This window comes from Hoplias malabaricus, chromosome X2 (genome assembly GCF_029633855.1).
Source record: "Hoplias malabaricus isolate fHopMal1 chromosome X2, fHopMal1.hap1, whole genome shotgun sequence".
NCBI classification, from domain to species: Eukaryota; Metazoa; Chordata; class Actinopteri; order Characiformes; family Erythrinidae; genus Hoplias; species Hoplias malabaricus.
In genome coordinates this window covers 29,009,632-29,027,180 of record NC_089819.1, presented here as the reverse complement: position 1 = coordinate 29,027,180, position 17,549 = coordinate 29,009,632, and the positions used below count along the sequence as shown (strand labels likewise).

Sequence of the window (17,549 nt, the reverse complement as noted above, 5' to 3'; positions counted from 1 at the left end):
GAGGAGTGTGTGTGTGAAGATGGTGTGTTATTCTTGTCTTCATTTATCAAGATACACTTTGAGAGAGATGGATATTGCAGATCTTTTAAAGAGGAGTGGTTACATTCCTTTAAACTCTTCATTTCAGGGAGAAGTTTTGTTTAAGTTCTTTTAGATTAAAGGTGCAAATTGAACATATTTTTATTTCACGAATGGCACAAATTAATGGTAAAATATGGTGAACATGATTTTTCAAAAGTGTATAGCAGTGATATTTGCATGAGTTAAACTCCTGGAAAAACCTGTTTGGACACCTGTATTTGGCACTGGAGTGACTCTGTTGTTGTGGTTCACCACCTTGGCCACTAGAGGTCACACTTGAGTAATGCTGCAGTGCAATGTAGTGCACACAATTATTTCCAGAGGCTAAACTCCTCCCAGCAGGGTCTAAACCTCAGAATCTGCACATTTCTGCTCTTGATTAAGGCCGTGCTTAGGGACCCTGTAATAACCATTGGAACTAGAACCAGCCGCAGGAGAAATGATACATGGCAAAAGTAGCTTGTGTAAAACTTTTTATTTTAGGTTTTACTTTCACAAAAACCACCTTCCTTTTCAAAACAGTTTGTAATGAGTTTAAATGTGTGAACTGTTTCAGTTGTAATCTGTTAAATGGGGACAGGTTATGAAAAATATATGTATTTAATTTGTTCAGTGTAAGTTCACATTAATATGGAGATCTGTTGCCCACCAACCTCCACACTGTGGAACAAGCACCCCCCCCCCACACACACACTCCCGGTCAGTTGTCTGTATTGTCTAAGTCAGAACACATGGGATGAAACAAGTTATGATTCTGCTCCATTTCTGATGTCAATGGCCCCGCCCCCTCATCTGAGTCTGTCCAATCACAGTGCTGGATCCGTGTTTATGACGATGTTAAACGCAGCAAAACACACAACGAGCGCGGAGAAATAAGAGCACTGAGTAAAAACGGAGAAGAAAGAGAACGGAGTGAAAACGGCTAAAAACCAGAGCTTCTGCTCTTCGCTCCTCACTGCTGTGCGCTCGGGGTCGGGGTGAACAGCGAGCGGCTCATTATCATTTAAAGGAACAGGTGCTGAAAGCGGGCATTCTGAACAGGGCTGTGGGGTTTGACCCTTGTGGTTTGTTGACCAAAGCAGTTCACAGAATTTTCATTAAGAACCAGAACTTGAGGAAAGGTGTGAGAATGAGTCCCCTTCATGTGACCGCTACTGAAATTACTTAAAATCTTTGTGAAGAGAGTGGGGCGAAGAGAGACGAGAAAACTCCAGATTCCAGTGTTTTCTGCTGAGGGCTAATTCTGCTGGCGCTGGTCATGCATCATGAAAAGGAAAATGAGGATGGCTGGCATCCCTCCACACCTTCTGTCCATCCTTCTGCAGAGAGAGAGAGAACACAATCAGCCACACATCTCACGCCCAGAATCTTTTTATAGCACTCTTTATTCTTAAAAAAACGGTGGAGAACTCACCTCTGTTTTGGGAATGATGAGTCTCTCGTTTCTGTTAAAGGACTCCATTTGCTTCATGTCCTCATCACAGAGCTCAAAATCAAACACCTGCAGCGAGGGAGGAAGAGACGTGAGTCGCCAAAACCTTGGTGGACACCTGCTTTTGTTCCAAAAACAGTTTCTACTCTCATTAGAAGGCTTCCCACTAGCTGTGGCATCATTTCTGTGAGGATTTAATGGCGTTCAGCCATGAGAACCCTATAGTAGATAGTAATGGGGCAGCCGTGGCCTGGTGGTGAGGGAACTGGGCGTGTAACTGGTTCGATCCCCAGAGCCAGCAGGTCATAACTGAAATGCCCTTGAGCAAGGCACCTAACCCCCAACTGCTCCCTTGGCGCTGTGGCTAGGGCTGCTCCGGGCATGTGTGCTCACTGCCCCCTAGTGTTCACTAGTGTGTGTAAATGTGTGTTTCGCTGCATGGACTGGGTTAAATGCGGAGAACAAACTCCTCTGTGTGCAGCACTATGGCCTGAACTGATAGGTCACTTTCCTGTGTTTTACAGAGTGAGAGACTTTCTGATATATTGGGAATGGCCACCAGAGGGCGGTAATGTCCAGGTGTCGTCAGTTTTGAAATGGAATCACCCTCCAAACCATCACCCAGTCCGCAGCTTACCTCAATATTTTCTTTAATCCTGGATGGAGTGACACTTTTGGGAATACAGGAGACTCCCCTCTGTACATGCCACCTGTATAAAGGTAAAACATACACCATATAAACCATAACATAACCACCGCCTTGTTTCTACACTCACTGTTCACACAGAAGCACTGTGTAGTTCTACAGTCTGTTGCTCTGCATACGTTGTTAACGCCCTTTCCCCTTGTTCCTCAGCGCTCAGGACCCCCACAGAGCAGGTGGGATGTGGTGGTGGAAACAAGGTATGCAGAGCAACAGGTGAACTACAGTCTATTTTTTTTTTTTTTTTTTTTAGTTCTAATTGTAGAACTACGAAGTGCTCTTGTGGACCTGAGAGAATGGACAGCGAGTGTAGAAACAAGGAGGTGGTCATAATGTTATGACTAATCAGAGTATACATCATTATTAAAAATGATGACCAGTAAATACATAGACCCAAAATAAAGTTGCACACACTAATCTTCTGTATTTTATCAACTCCACTGTTAATAAACATGCACTTTGTAGATCTGCAGGACTGGAGTCCATTAGTAGTCCAGTAATGTTTAAAATACATTTAGTACTCTGTCACACCATGACATTAGAGTCTCTGACACACCATGGCCACTAGGTGTCAGTGTAATGACTGTATCATAACCTGAAGAAGAGTCACTGGAGACAGTGATTGAGTGCTCCTTTAGCATGTCGCTAACCTGATGATCTGGGCTGGGGTTTTGTCGTAGCGTTTGGCCATGGACACGATTCTGGCGTCGTCCAGCAGCAGTGGCTCCTCCGAAGAGGCCCAGGGTCGATCAGGGGAACCCAGTGGACTATAGGGAGTCAGAACCAGGCCTCGACTCCGACAGTGAGACAGCAGCTCAGACTGGGTCAGGTACGGGTGACACTCCACCTTAAAAAATGAGGCAGAAGGAGAATTATCAGTTTACACGGGCAGAGGTGGAGGAGTGTGGAACCCTATTCTTAACTGTTTCTTCAAAACTGCAAAATTCGACCATGGGCAGCACAGTGGTGCAGCAGGTAGGTGTCGCAGATACACAGCTCCAGGGTCCTGGAGGTTGTGGGTTCAAGTCCCATCCGGGTGCCTGTCTGTGAGGAGTGTGGTGTGTTCTCTCTGTGTCTGCGTGGGTTTCCTCCGGGTGCCTGTCTGTGAGGAGTGTGGTGTGTTCTCTCTGTGTCTGCGTGGGTTTCCTCCGGGTGATTGTCTGCGAGGAGTGTGGTGTGTTCTCTCTGTGTCTGCGTGGGTTTCCTCCGGGTGACTGTCTGTGAGGAGTGTGGTGTGTTCTCTCTGTCTGCGTGGGTTTCCTCCGGGTGACTGTCTGTGAGGAGTGTGGTGTGTTCTCTCCCTGTGTCTGCGTGGGTTTCCTCAGAGACAAAGAGAGAACACACCACACTCCTCACAGAGTTTTTTCACCTGGAGGAAACCCATGCAGACACAGTGCAGTTACATATTTCCACCACAGGGGTCACCAACTCACAAAAAGATCTATGCTCTGAATGTTTTTCTGAATTGTCTTCAGATTGCTGCAAAAGATTGATTTAGAGGTAGGTTTCGGTGAGTCATTTCCAGGTGAATCTTGTTTGGAAGAAATGGATGAATCTGGAGGGACCTCATTTAAATCAACACTTTCAGGTCCTCACTCCAGGAGAATGGACATATGTCTCTGAGGTAAAGCTCTGGCACTGACTGTACTGATGTACATGATATTTTTAAATGATACCTGGTTGACCACTGGTTTGTGTTTTCCAACACTGAAGATATCATCAATCTGTCTGGCGTTAAAGTTAGACACACCGATGGATCTGACCAGCCCCTGGTCCACCAGTTTCTCCATGGCTGCCCATGTGTCTTTATAGTGGGTGTCTGAGTATCGAATAGAGCCGTCAGGTCTCCTGGGCATCAGCTCAACTCCCCTCCTGAAAACACGAGTACAGACGACACCGTGTTACAGAACAATTCATTAAAAAATAATGTCAGCAAAGCCACCACAGCCATTTCAACATTGCGTCAGTAGGGGGAGCATCAACCAATACCTACATAAACTATAACAAAGAAAAATTGTGTTGATTTCATAAGCCTCGTTTTATCTCCAGGACTTTGTTCCTTCCTTTTCAACAGTTCTAAAAGGGAGGGGGGTGTTTTCAAGATCGTGTGAAGGCTATAAATATTGGTAGATGTGGTGAAGCACGAGATTGGAAATTGATGGTAGTTTTAAGAAAAAAGCTGCGGGTCCCAGAGTGCATCGTGTCAACTACACTGAGGCCAGACATGGGGCTGTACTCTGAAAGTAAACGGATAGTTCATTCGAAGCATTCGAAAGGAAAAAAAACAGAAGTACGTGGACTTGGCGGCTGAGGTGAGGGAATACGGGTGGCAGGCACATGTTAGACCAGTGGAGATAAGTGTTAGGGGATATTTAGCCAAGTCTGCCACATCCCTGCTTGTGCATCAGGGGCCGGAAACTAAGGGCAGCTGTGAAGGAGTTTTCAGAAACAGCAGAAAGGCCCAGTGAGTGGTTGTGGATAAGGAGAGCACAGATTACTTGGGGAAAGTACACCGTAGAGCTTCTGTTGTGATTGTTGGTTGTGTAGCATGTAAAGATCACATAGAAATGGTGGGACTGAATATGCATTAACGGTGCCAGTGGGGCTAGGTACAGTCTTAGTCACCAGTGAGGCCAGTGTGGATTTACGGTTGTTGATAGTAAAGGGTAAGGTAGGACTGTATAGCTGGCTTGGAGGTGGGTGGGTCTGGAATGGCAGACTTAACTGCTGAGCCTTCTGGAGGTGTTGTAAGCTGGTTAACGAAGGCGGAGGCCAGACGGGACCACAGGGTCAGATTATTCCAGACACTAAGGTCACACTCTGACTCTTTTCAGGAAATGCCCTGGGATATTTAATGACCTCAGAGTGTCATGACCTTGATTTTGGATCTCATCCAGAGGATGGGAGTGTTTATATTAATCTAGAGGAACTCTGGAGGAACTCCGGTACAGTGGGAAATTATCTGTGTCAGACGTGCTCTTGCAGTGCGAAATGTGCCTCATGCTTTAGGCATGAGATGGTGACTGTGCAGTGCATACAGAAGATACACAAGAGACTCTGATTCTTTACTAAGGTGCCAGGAGTATAAAGTCCACCTAAAACCTGGGTAAACTTGGGAACATTTCTGGGCGACTGTGCCTGTGTGAAAGGGGCTTAGAAAATCTTACCCTTACAAGTACTGTCCCAGACCCAAACCTGCTTAGCTTCAGTGGATGTGCACGTTCTAATGTTCAAGTGCTACGGCAGAAGTGGTTACTGAGCTGGGAGGAAGGATCAGCTCAGCCTTTTAGAAATCCACACTTGAAAATTGGAGGAAAAAAAAAAAAAACAAAAAAAAACATCCAAACAACATGATTGTGAGTGGCACACAGTTTGCCTCTAACCCGGTCCCGGAGATTACTGGTTCAAATTCTGATCCGGACACTTTTGGAGAGTTGTAGATGGCTGTGAAGTCCTGAGGCCATGGTTATCTCTAACAGAAAGATGGCATGCTCTCTCCAAGTAGGGGGCGAGAAGAACAAGAGAGAGCTGAACCATTAAGCAAAGCTCTCATCCCTACTTCCACTGCAGGTCAGAAAGAAGGGTTTGTGGATACAGCTGGATTGCATTTAGCCCCCTAAGCATCAGTGAAGTCAGGTACTAATTTACCAATCACTGTCTGTTTCAGTGGTGAATACTGTTTTTTTTTTTTGGCCTGACTTGCGTCTGCACCTGTGGTATGTCATGATGGCGTTATAATCTCGCGAGTGCAAGGCTGCTGCTGCTCCAGAGCCAGCCACTGCAGTTGCTCTGCAGGAGCTGCGGGAGATGAGAGGCAGCCTGATGATGACAGATCTTAATCCTCATTGGCTAGAAGCTCCACTGAAACGTTTCTTTTAGTTCTCAAATGTAAGTCTCAGTTATCTCTCTTAAAGACCATGTGTGTAAAGTAATAACGCCATGATCTCTCGTAGAGTGAGTTTATTTACTTTATTATTTTAAATATGATGTAGTACATGTCGTGAAATGCCGTGAGATCTGCCAGAGCACACGTGGGCTGCAGGTGGCTACTGTCCCTGTTGATGGCACTTTTCTACCCTCCCCTCCAACTGCAACCAGCTACTCTCACTGACCACCAGGGGGAGGTACATTTCATCTTGTACATGCCTATTTTTTCAGTACTTCCTACTTGGCTACTTGTATTTATTCACAGTCCAAGTTTACCTCCCTACTGAATCCTAGAGGACGGAAGGAGGTACTGTACAAAACTGTCCTGAGCCTAGTTCACAGACAAGAGCAGCAAGTTTAAGATTTCACTTCTTTTTGCATTGACATCTGTTCTCAAGGGTTGAAAACACTCAAGGTTATTACTCTTTGTGTAATTATGGTAATATAAAGATGTAGAAAACATACTCAAATGCCATTGGCCAGTGCATAAGATACAGGTCCATAAATTTAAGCCCGAGGTCAGATAAAGTCTTCTTACAGGCTGCCTCCACGTCATCAGGGTGGTGCTGGGTGTTCCACAACTTTGACGTCACAAATACATCTTCTCGTCTCAGCGGCTGGAGAGGAGAGAACATCACATCCAGAAATGTTGGGATGTCACAAACAGCACAGGATACAATATCCCCACAGGACCCCCACAGGGCAGGTATGATCTGATACCTGAATCACGCCTGCTCTGTGGGGAATAAAGAATGGAGGGCTACAGAGTGCTCCTTTGTGGTGAAGTGGAGCTGAGAGAATGATCAGTGAGTGGAGATACAAGGAGGCTTTTTAAAAGTTGTGTAATGATGCAAATTTGTTGCCTGTAGCATGTTCCAAACGCCTGGGACAGGAGACTGTGTTGCATCATATTTCCTTTTAACAGCTTTCTAATAATTATTATAAAACTGCTCCAGTTTGAAAGTTATTCAACGTTTCTGTTCATAAACAGCCCCCGTCCAATCGAACATGTATTTATTCATTCATTCTGAAACCACTTTATCATGATCAGTGTCGTGGTAGTTCTGAGTTTCACACACTCACCCAGTCACTCACACACTCACCCAGTCACTCACCTGTGGGCAGTTGACCTATAGGGACAGTACAGCACCAGCGTCTAAAGGTTAGGGGCTTATTCCCCATCTCGGGTGAGTAGTGCGTCAGTGACTGGGTGAGTGTGTGAAGCCTTGTGATGAACTGGTGTTTTCCTACTTTGCACACAATGAATAAAGGCCTGATTTATTAACTCCTGTGTGGATAGCACCCTCAGTTTGTTACCTTCCCTGGTCCGACTCGGTCAGCTATGGCCTGTCCGACCTCCTGTTCGTTACCGTACGCCGCAGCACAGTCGATGTGTCTGTAGCCACAGTCCAGTGCAGACAACACTGCTTGTTTCACCTAAAAACACCAAGACACCAATTCAGAAATGTCACAGACTCATACAGCAGCAGTATTAGGGTCTGCTCCCATCTCCCTTATGTTCTCTTCTCTCGCTCGATCCTGCGGTGGAAACGTGGCAGGCAAAGAAACCCAGAGGTCTCTGTCCCATGCAACCTCTTGTAGTTCCTCTTGAGTTTTTCCCCGATAACCAAACCACCTTAGCTACCTCCTCTTAATGTGAAGGAGTAGCAGCTCTCCTCCAAGCTCCTCCCAGAGTTCAGAGAGTGTGTCCAGCAACCTGCTTCTACTCGTGATCTTGTTCTTTCAGTCTTTACCTAGTGCTCATGTTCATAGTTTGGGGACATAGATCCACTGTGAGTGTCTACCGTCTCCACAGTGTTATCTACTCTAGGCAGTAAAGTGCTAAACCTGGGGCAGACAGGAGGACAAAAAAACAACAATGTCACTTTAAGACATGTTCACAAAATTCAACATCACACATTAGCTTTGATGAGCTCGTAGAACTCACTCTCTCCATAACACTCAGCATGATGCAGGCCAACATGGGTTCTGGAAGTGGGTTTTTGTTTAGTGGCTGTTCTCTCGTGGTTCAGAGCGAGTCAAGTAGGGACTAAACCGTGGCGTGTAAACCTTGCAGAGCGCTGATTGTCCAGAGAGAGTCGTCACTCTACGCCACGCAACGCAGACGACCAGCACCAACTCTCCATCTGTAAAATCTCCTGCTGCAGCAGAGATCACGTTTGTTTTTATCCGACTCACGACGGCAGCTCGTAAAATTACTTTTGAAGAGGTTCAAACGCTCCTTGGATCGGTGGCTGATGAAAGAATCCAGCGAGAGCTGGACGCTGCAACAAGGAAGGAACAAACTCTACTGATCTGTCTGAACTGATGACGGAGCTGTGTTCACTCCCAAACAACAACAACACGCCGATACACCATGAGTAAACACCGCTTAACGTTACCACCGCCGTTGTTGTGGTTTCCAAAGACCACTCTTCCCCTTAGAGATGGGGGTTAGAGACAAGATACATTTCTGGAGGGAGCTGTGGGAGTGGTAAATGAACCAGGGACCAAACAGAGAAGAGAGTCCAGCAGAGTGAAAACCATGCAGTGGATAAGCATCATTAGTGTACTTTATGTTTGGGGTCCTAGGGTCAAAAAACCTAGGGTTACAGTTATTTCCCCCAGTCTAATAACTAGGACTAAAGGGTCAAGTTGAACTGATCTACGTAATAAAGATTCTCCCCATAAAGTTAAACATGTGAGAGTGAGCCCTGGTTTACTTTGATCTGATCGACATGGTTCCAGCTTCTTTAGCTTCTCGGGGGTGATAACCTGTGGATAATTTTAAACAGCTTTTCTATAAACTGGTTAGAGACTAAGACTTCCTCCCGCTTGTTATACAAAATCACCATGTTAAAATATCCCCATTAAACTGGGGAAGAAGACGGGTCTCTACACCTGGTCATATTTACAAAGACAGTGAAGTCTGATGAGATTTAAGGTCAGTGTAAGTTTCACAAATCTGTGACTAGATCTGGTTAATGGTTAATTCTGGAAGCAGTGTCGGTCATTGATTTCAGACCCATGTTCATACACACCTGACCTGCTGCACTTTTCCACGTTCCCAGCCCCAACACTGGCATCTGCTGACCATTGCTGAGGGTCGTGGTAATCAAAGCCATTATCATTCGGGGTGTTTCCTCTCAGGAAATATAGGGAGGGACCTTCCTTCTGCAGCGATGGAGTTGTAGGTCTATAAAACAGTGAAATATGACAATGCAAATAGCAAAATTATTCTCCAGTTTCACTGGTTCACTTTCAGCATGGAGTGACGACACCTGAGCAGACTCCTGTCTCTTGTCACGAGGGCCACGTAAACATCAGATCAAGGTCCTGTCAACAGAAGTCACTGCTTGTGCTACTCTTCTCTCACAAAGTCAGCACCGACATATTCCTTCCACAGTGGGCGAGGAGTGTTTTAAAATGTGGATCAAACACGTTTTCAATATGGTTGCTGTCCAAAGAAAAACGTTCACTCATTCATTGTCTGTAGCGCTTATCCATTTCAGGGTCGCGGTGGGTCCGTAGCCTACATGGAATCACTCGGCACAAGGTGGGAACACACCCTGGAGGGGGCACCAGACATTCACAAGGCGACACACACTCACACATTCACTCACACACACACCTACGGATGCTTTTTTTTTTTTTTTTTAGAACTGTGGAAAAAAACAGAGCACCCGGAGGAAACCCACGCAGACACAGAGAGAACACACCACACTCCTCACAGACAGTCACCCGGAGGAAACCCACGCAGACACAGAGAGAACACACCACACTCCTCACAGACAGTCACCCGGAGGAAACATACGCAGACACAGGGAGAACACGCCACACTCCTCTCAGACAGTCACCCGGAGGAAACCCACGCAGACACAGAGAGAACACACCACACTCCTCACAGACAGTCACCCGGAGGAAACATACGCAGACACAGGGAGAACACACCACACTCCTCACAGACAGTCACCCGGAGGAAACCCACGCAGACACAGAGAGAACACACCACACTCCTCACAGACAGTCACCCGGAGGAAACCCACGCAGACACAGAGAGAACACACCACACTCCTCACAGACAGTCACCCGGAGGAAACCCACGCAGACACAGAGAGAACACACCACACTCCTCACAGACAGTCACCCGGAGGAAACCCACGCAGACACAGGGAGAACACACCACACTCCTCAAGACAGTCACCCGGAGGAAACCCATGCAGACACAGAGAGAACACACCACACTCCTCAAGACAGTCACCAGGAGGAAACCCATGCAGACACAGAGAGAACACACCACACTCCTCACAGACAGTCACCCGGAGGAAACCCACGCAGACAGAGAGAACACACCACACTCCTCACAGACAGTCACCCGGAGGAAACCCACGCAGACACAGGGAGAACACACCACACTCCTCACAGACAGTCACCCGGAGGAAGCCCACGCAGACACAGGGAGAACACACTACACTCCTCAAGACAGTCACCCGGAGGAAACCCATGAAGACACAGAGAGAACACACCACACTCCTCAAGACAGTCACCAGGAGGAAACCCATGCAGACACAGAGAGAACACACCACACTCCTCACAGACATTCACCCGGAGGAAACCCACGCAGACACAGGGAGAACACACCACACTCCTCACAGACAGTCACCCGGAGGAAATGTTGTAGAAAACAATTTTATTACTTTGTGTTTGTTGACAAATATCCTTAAATGATGATTAGTTAAATTAGCATACTCATTGTGTGAAATCCTGTACCTTATATACATTTATATGAATGACTAACCAGCATTTACATTATGTATTACTTACACATGTAGTTAAACATTTTTGCTTGATTCTGCACTACTAACTCATATGATAATTACTCCTAAAGACATATTATAAGCTAACTTCATTATAAGGCATGATAACTTGATATTTACACATTCTAACCTTGAACAGATGTGCACTCCAGGATTGTAACACACTGACATCTTAGTGTTGGTCACGGAGGCGCTGATCTGTAGCTTCTGTTTGTGGCCTTGAAGTGTATTTCTGACTCCCTAAATTTTAGTCTCTTGGGAAAAGAGGACTGGGAAGAGAGGCCCATTGTCAGCCTGGCCAAATAAAGAATGTCTTCAGGGTCACAACAGGCACCTGAATATTGCACGTGAAGAGCTGGGTACTAACACGTGAAATTATGCATATTAATGCATAACCCACACAGACACAGAGAGAACACACCACACTCCTCACAGACAGTCACCCAGAGGAAACCCGCGCAGACACAGAGAGAACACACCACACTCCTCACAGACAGTCACCCGGAGGAAACCCACGCAGACACAGGGAGAACACACCACACTCCTCACAGACAGTCACCCGGAGGAAACCCACGCAGACACAGGGAGAACACACCACACTCCTCACAGACAGTCACCCGGAGGAAACCCACGCAGACACAGGGAGAACACACCACACTCCTCACAGACAGTCACCCGGAGCAGGAATCGAACCCACAACCTCCTGGACCCTGGAGCTGTGTGACTGCGACACTAGCTGCTGCACCACTGTGCCGCCCCAAAGAAAAACATGTATCTCCAAAATAGTAACTTTACAAGAGAAGGAAAAAACTAACTTTCAGCGGAATCAATGTAAAAAAATTAATTCCCAAGGAATTTTGAAGCATTTCTATTGTTCCATTCATCGTGAAATGTTCACACAGTGTGAAGGACAGCTGCTGTGTTCAAATGATGAGGTAAACTAAACATCACAAACACTGAGATGCATGTTCTTTAGACAGAGACGATATGTAGACCACGTGCAGTTCACATGCAGTTTACAGCACCGACATTAGGCCACTAGCACCGTACCTCTGCCAGAAGTCACCCAAATGCATAATCTATCTGGGAATGCAAGCTTCTACAGCTAGTCATGGGACTGTTTGAGGAAGTCATATCTGGATTGCAACACCTTTTTTTACAGTCGCAGTCCAAAGAAAAACGTGTATCTCTAGTTTTGTGGATGTTTAGTTTACTATATCAGGTGAACATCGCAGCTGTCTTTCTTCTGTTGGTGAGAATGGCTCCTGTCCTTACTGATTTGTTCACCTTTTACATCCAACACAGAGTCTACAACTTTGCATTCCTTCATGAGCTGCATTTAAAGATCAGTTCTGAAGCCAGAAGCTGCATTTTTTAAACTGGATTTCCAGTGAAAAAGGGTTCAAAACTCAGTAATCAAGTTTTATAATCAGAAACATGAAGGTAAAACATAAACCTGATTTTATGGTCAGTGCACTCTAGTACAACATAAGTGTACCGCTGCATAGCAGTAAACAAAACACACACATACACACATACACACACAACTAGAGCAACAGGTTGCCGACTCAGCCCCCACAAAGCAGTTGTCTTCCTCATGGGCATCTCAGCTGTGGATGTTGAGGGAGGAGACAGTGCTGTTCCCCCAATGTTCCTGCTGGCTGAGGGGATTAAACCAGAGACGCTTCAGTCCTAATCCCATTTCCCTAACGGTTATGTCACGGTTGCCCTGTGCCAGTCAATTCAGCTTCTTTAAGGTGCACAGCTTGTGTTTAGAGGCAGTTGTGACCTGTGTATGTGTGAGGGGGTGGTAGTGAGGTCTCCTCCCTCAACATCCTTTGCTTTCGTGGTTCAGAGTGAGTCGAGTAGGGACTAAACTGTAGCGTGTAAACCTTGCAGAGCGCTGATTGTCCAGAGAGAGTCGTCACTCTACGCCACGCAGACGACCAGCACCAACTCTCCATCTGTAAAATCTCCAGCTGCAGCAGAGATCACGTTTGTTTTTATCCGTTTGTCCCAAACAACAACAACGACGATAACACGCCAATACACCTTGAGTAAACACCGTGTAACGTTACCTTCCATATCATTGTAATAGCACACATATGTTTGGCTGCTTTCACTGCTCTAAGACTGGCTGCCACACTGTTTTCTCATTACTGAGTGAAATGATGTAGGTCATTTCTTGCCTGACTTTGTGAGCAGGACAGAATTTCATGCTCCTTTTAAGCACATTGCAGAGATATGGCTTTACACCACAGCACATACAAACAAATAAACCTCTTTTCCCTATCGGCTTAAACAAGCAGTGTATTTTTAGAGCACACCGGCATGTTTTCATGGGTAAAACATCTCCTCTCTCTCTCTTTTCTGGTGTGAAGTTAATGCAGATCTTACCTTCAGAGCTGCTCCTGTTCAGAATGACTACGGTTAGCACGGCACACAGGTCAAAGTCTTTGTTTATATATCACTCAAACAGACAGGCTGTATATGAGAAAAGTGACTGGGTGAGAGTGTGAGTGACTGGGTGAGAGTGTGAGTGACTGGGTGAGAGTGTGACACTGTCCTTATGTGTGTGTGTGTGAGTGACTGGGTGAGTGTGTTATGCTCTGTCCAGTGTGTGTTCTTACCTTGCCTCCAGTGTTTCTTGTCAGGCTTAGGACCCACCAAGCCTCTGCAAAGGTTACAGAAGGTGAATGGATGGATGAATGAATGGATGAATGTCCCCCTATGGAGGACCTGCTCTATTGGGGCATAAACTGGTTTGTTTAAAAATATATATATATATATATACAGTCATGTCCAAAATTATTCATACCCTTCTCAGTAACTATTTCAGCAATCAAACACTTCCTGTAATTGCTGACATGCTTTTTGCATGTCTCCACTGGTATTTTTGCCCATTGATCATTAGCAGTGAGCTCCAACTCTTTGAGGTTGCCATCACCCTGATCTTTAGCTCCCTCCACAGATTCTGCTAACCATTTCTTCACCACTTTTGCTGTGTGTTTTGGGTCGTTGTCGTGCTGAAATGTCCACTGGTTCCCAAGGCCAAGTTTCTCTGCAGACTGCCTGATGTTGTTGAGAATCTTGATGTATTGCTCTTTTTTCAGTTCCCTGGTCCATGGGCTGAAAAACACCCCAAAACATTAGGTTCCCACCACTGTGTTTGACAGTGGGGATGGTGTTCTTAGGGTTGAAGGCTTCTCCTTTTTTACGCCAAACGAAGGACACGTCATTGTGGCCAAACAATTGAATTTTTGTTTCATCTGACCATAAAACACAAGACCAGAAGTCTTCTCCTTTGTCCAGATGAGCATTTGCAAAGGTTAAGTGGGCTTTTGTGTGCCTTTTCTGGAGAAGTGGAGTCCTCCTCGGTCTGCGTCCGTGGAACCCAGCTGTGTGCAGTGTCCGTTGGACTGTCTGCCTTGAGATGTTGCCATCAGCAGAGCCCAGATTCACCAGGATGGTGTTGGTATGAAATTTTCCACAGTGCGGAACTTCTTGTATCTTTTAGTAATTCTTTGCACTGTAGCCACTGGAACTTGAAAACGTTTTGATACGGCCTTATAGCCCTTTCCTGACTTGTGAGCGGCCACGATGCATAGCCGCAGGTCCTTAGTGAGCTCCTTAGTTTTAGTCGTGACTGTCTGCAGAGAGCTGCTGTTTTTCACCTGCTGAGTTGATTAAAACAGCTGTTCCCAATGAATCAGGGTAATTAGGACGCTTTAAAACAGCTTGGACAATTTGGAATGGTATAGAATTGGATTTTCTCATAGACTGTGACAGTTTGAGAAGGGTATGAATAATTTCGGGCTTGACTCTATGTATATATTTATTTTATCACTTTTTTGTGTAAAAAATGACTGATCCCTTCTTTGATTCTGCATAAAATTAGAGAAATTTGACTGACCACTCTTCAGTGTAATCCAGGAAACACACATCTCTGCCACAAGATGGCAGTCATGATCTGACCTCTCTGAAGCTTGCTCCATGTGTGAGCCCAGGGAGAAGGAGAAGGGCACGTGTTCTGGTGGAAACGTGCTCCTCACTGCAGTGTTGAAAGATTTCAAGCTCAGATGTAATTAAAACTCTGATTATAACCGTGTTATAATCTCAGTACTGAGTCCAGTGTGAGATGCCGCTGAGACCTCCACTCAAACTCCAGAGGAAATTTCTGGACACACTCTCTCTCTCTCTCTCTCTCTCAAGAAGCATCTGAGCATGAAGAGACACAGGCTACAGACTCCACCCTCTCTCCATCTGACCTCAGTGTTGTCCAGGCCATATTAAAGAGACACTACAGAGAAACTAAGGAGAAACTACAAAGATGTTAACCTAGAACTACAGATATTAAGAAGATATTACAGAGATGTTAAGGTGGAAGTACAGAGATATTAAAGTGGATCAACAGAGGTTTTAAGGAGACGCAAAAGAGATTTTAAGGAATAACTACAGAGATTATTAAGGTGGAACCTTTGAATTATTAAAGAGCATCTACATAGATGTCAAGGAGGAAAAAAGCTAAACGTTAAAGAGATGTTAAGAGGACAGTACATGGCGGTTCGAGAGATATACTCTCCAGTTGTTTTAGTATGAGTTGTCATACAGTAAGCTGTCAGCAGGTTTACCGATGGACTCCTTGCTTTGGGACTCCGTGGTATAAGCTGTGAGCATGGAGAATGTTCTAGAACTTGGCAGCTACAGTGTACTGGCCTTTAGGATTTGGATTATGCCCAGAGCAGAGCTGATTCACTGTCAGAGACACAAGCCCACAGCTCTGTGTTATTGTAATCGCTGATTAGTCACGAGTCTCTATGTTTTTGCTTTGACAACAGCTCTCTGAACATGTTCTCGGCTCCTAATCTCAGCTCTGACGTCTCCATGAGTTTGTGTTTCCTTACGCCACTTGATTACAGTGAAAATCTCCATTCTCACAGTCCCGGACGGAAGGCATTACATCATGCATACCATTCACACATTCCCAAAAGCCCATTTAAACATGTTTTGGGAACAGATTTCTATTTATTATTCCATTATACTGACATTTCTCCATATTTCTCATAGCCGCTGTCATGGACAGGTGATAACAGATCTGGAGAAGCATAGGCTTCCTAAACACGGGTTCTTTTCAAACTGCTTCTAACACAGTGTCAATGAACTTCAACACACTTGGAGGAGAACACTATCAGCCCAAAAATCTAAGGCTAACAAACACCCATATTGGTTCATATCAAGGCAGGGCCATCCTGCCCAAATCTAAGGGGATTTTAGCACCGTGCTTATACACATTCATTTGGTGATCTGTAGCCCACCAACCCACACACTGTGAAACAAGACCACTATGTCAGTTTTTGTGGCCTGCTTAAGTCTGAAAATTTTGTGCTGTGTCTCATGTCAAGTGCAGACACTTTAGAATGGCCCCGCCCCCTCGTCTGAGTCTATCCAATCACAGCGCTGGACCCGTGTTTATGTGAGAGCACAAAGACGAGGTTAAACTCAGCAAAACAGACACAACGAGCACGGAGAAATAAGAGCACTGAGTAAAAACGGAGAAGAAAGAGAACAGAGTTAAAACGGCTAAAAACCAGAGCTTCTGCTCCTCGCTCCTCACTGCTGTGCGCTCGGGGTCGGGGTGAACAGCGAGTGGCTCATTATCATTTAAAGGAACAGGTGCTGAAAGCGGGCGTTCTGAACAGGGCTGTTTACACAGGGGGAGAACACTGCTGTGGGACTGGATACTTGTTAAATTGTGACCAAATCAATCACTCAATCAAAGTTTATTTATATAAAATTTTCACAACAGAATGTTGTCACAAAGCAGTTTTAGAGAGATCCGGGTCCCAGCCTCCTATGAGCGAGCCAAGGGCAACAGTGGCAAGGACAAACCCCCTCAGCGCACGAGGAAGGAACCAAGACTCATAGGGGGAACCCATGCTCCTCGGGTCGACACCGGAGACACAACAGAGAACAGAACAGAAGTAAAAGTGAAGTGACGACAGATGAAGGGGTTATAGTAATGTAAATGTAGAATATTAGTGATGTATGAGTCTGAGGAAGGAGGAGGTGGTCAGTTCTGTGGGAGGTAAAGGCAGGTGCAGAGTTAATTTGAGATAAAACTGAAAAAATCAGGTCACAGACGTTTCATTAAGACCCAGAACTATGCTTACTTTTAGAAAATGTGCTCCCTTTAAAACCCGTACAGTACATTCCCATCACTGTGACTTTCCAGTAGTTAATCAATAGAGCAGCTGTCAGTTTCTCACTCTGCTCCACATTTATCAGCACCAGTCTCACTCAAGCACTGAGGCGCCGAGGCCAACATGCCGCACTTTTCTGTGAGTGACAACCCACTGTCCATCCTCTCAGCTCCACTGCCCATACAGCAGCATGCTGTAGTTCTAGAGCTACAGAATATTTTGCATATGTTGCTCTGCATACTTTGTTTGCCCCCTAACAGCCTGTTCTTTAACCATCAGTTCCCCCACGAGACCACAGAGCAAGTATGATGTGGGTGCTGGATCGTTCTCGTCCATTTAAATAGACAATTACCCACATTTCACCAATCATCCGTCATCTCCTTTTCCTC

At 45.6% G+C, this 17,549-nt stretch overlaps 1 protein-coding gene across 1 annotated transcript; it reads right to left on the bottom strand.

The window, feature by feature from the left end:
- Window positions 1-627: 627 nt before the first annotated feature.
- Window positions 628-13,882, bottom strand: LOC136676708 (aldo-keto reductase family 1 member A1-A-like). The gene is made up of 10 exons (XM_066653894.1): window positions 13,779-13,882; window positions 13,591-13,634; window positions 9,185-9,339; window positions 7,461-7,580; window positions 6,609-6,760; window positions 3,893-4,088; window positions 2,867-3,063; window positions 2,151-2,223; window positions 1,496-1,582; window positions 628-1,400 (listed from the first exon to the last, which is right to left on the bottom strand). Exons 3-10 carry the CDS (start codon window positions 9,272-9,274, stop codon window positions 1,338-1,340), a joined length of 978 nt encoding a protein of 325 aa, XP_066509991.1. The 5' UTR covers window positions 9,275-9,339; window positions 13,591-13,634; window positions 13,779-13,882; the 3' UTR covers window positions 628-1,337.
- Between the last annotated feature and the right edge of the window lie 3,667 nt (window positions 13,883-17,549).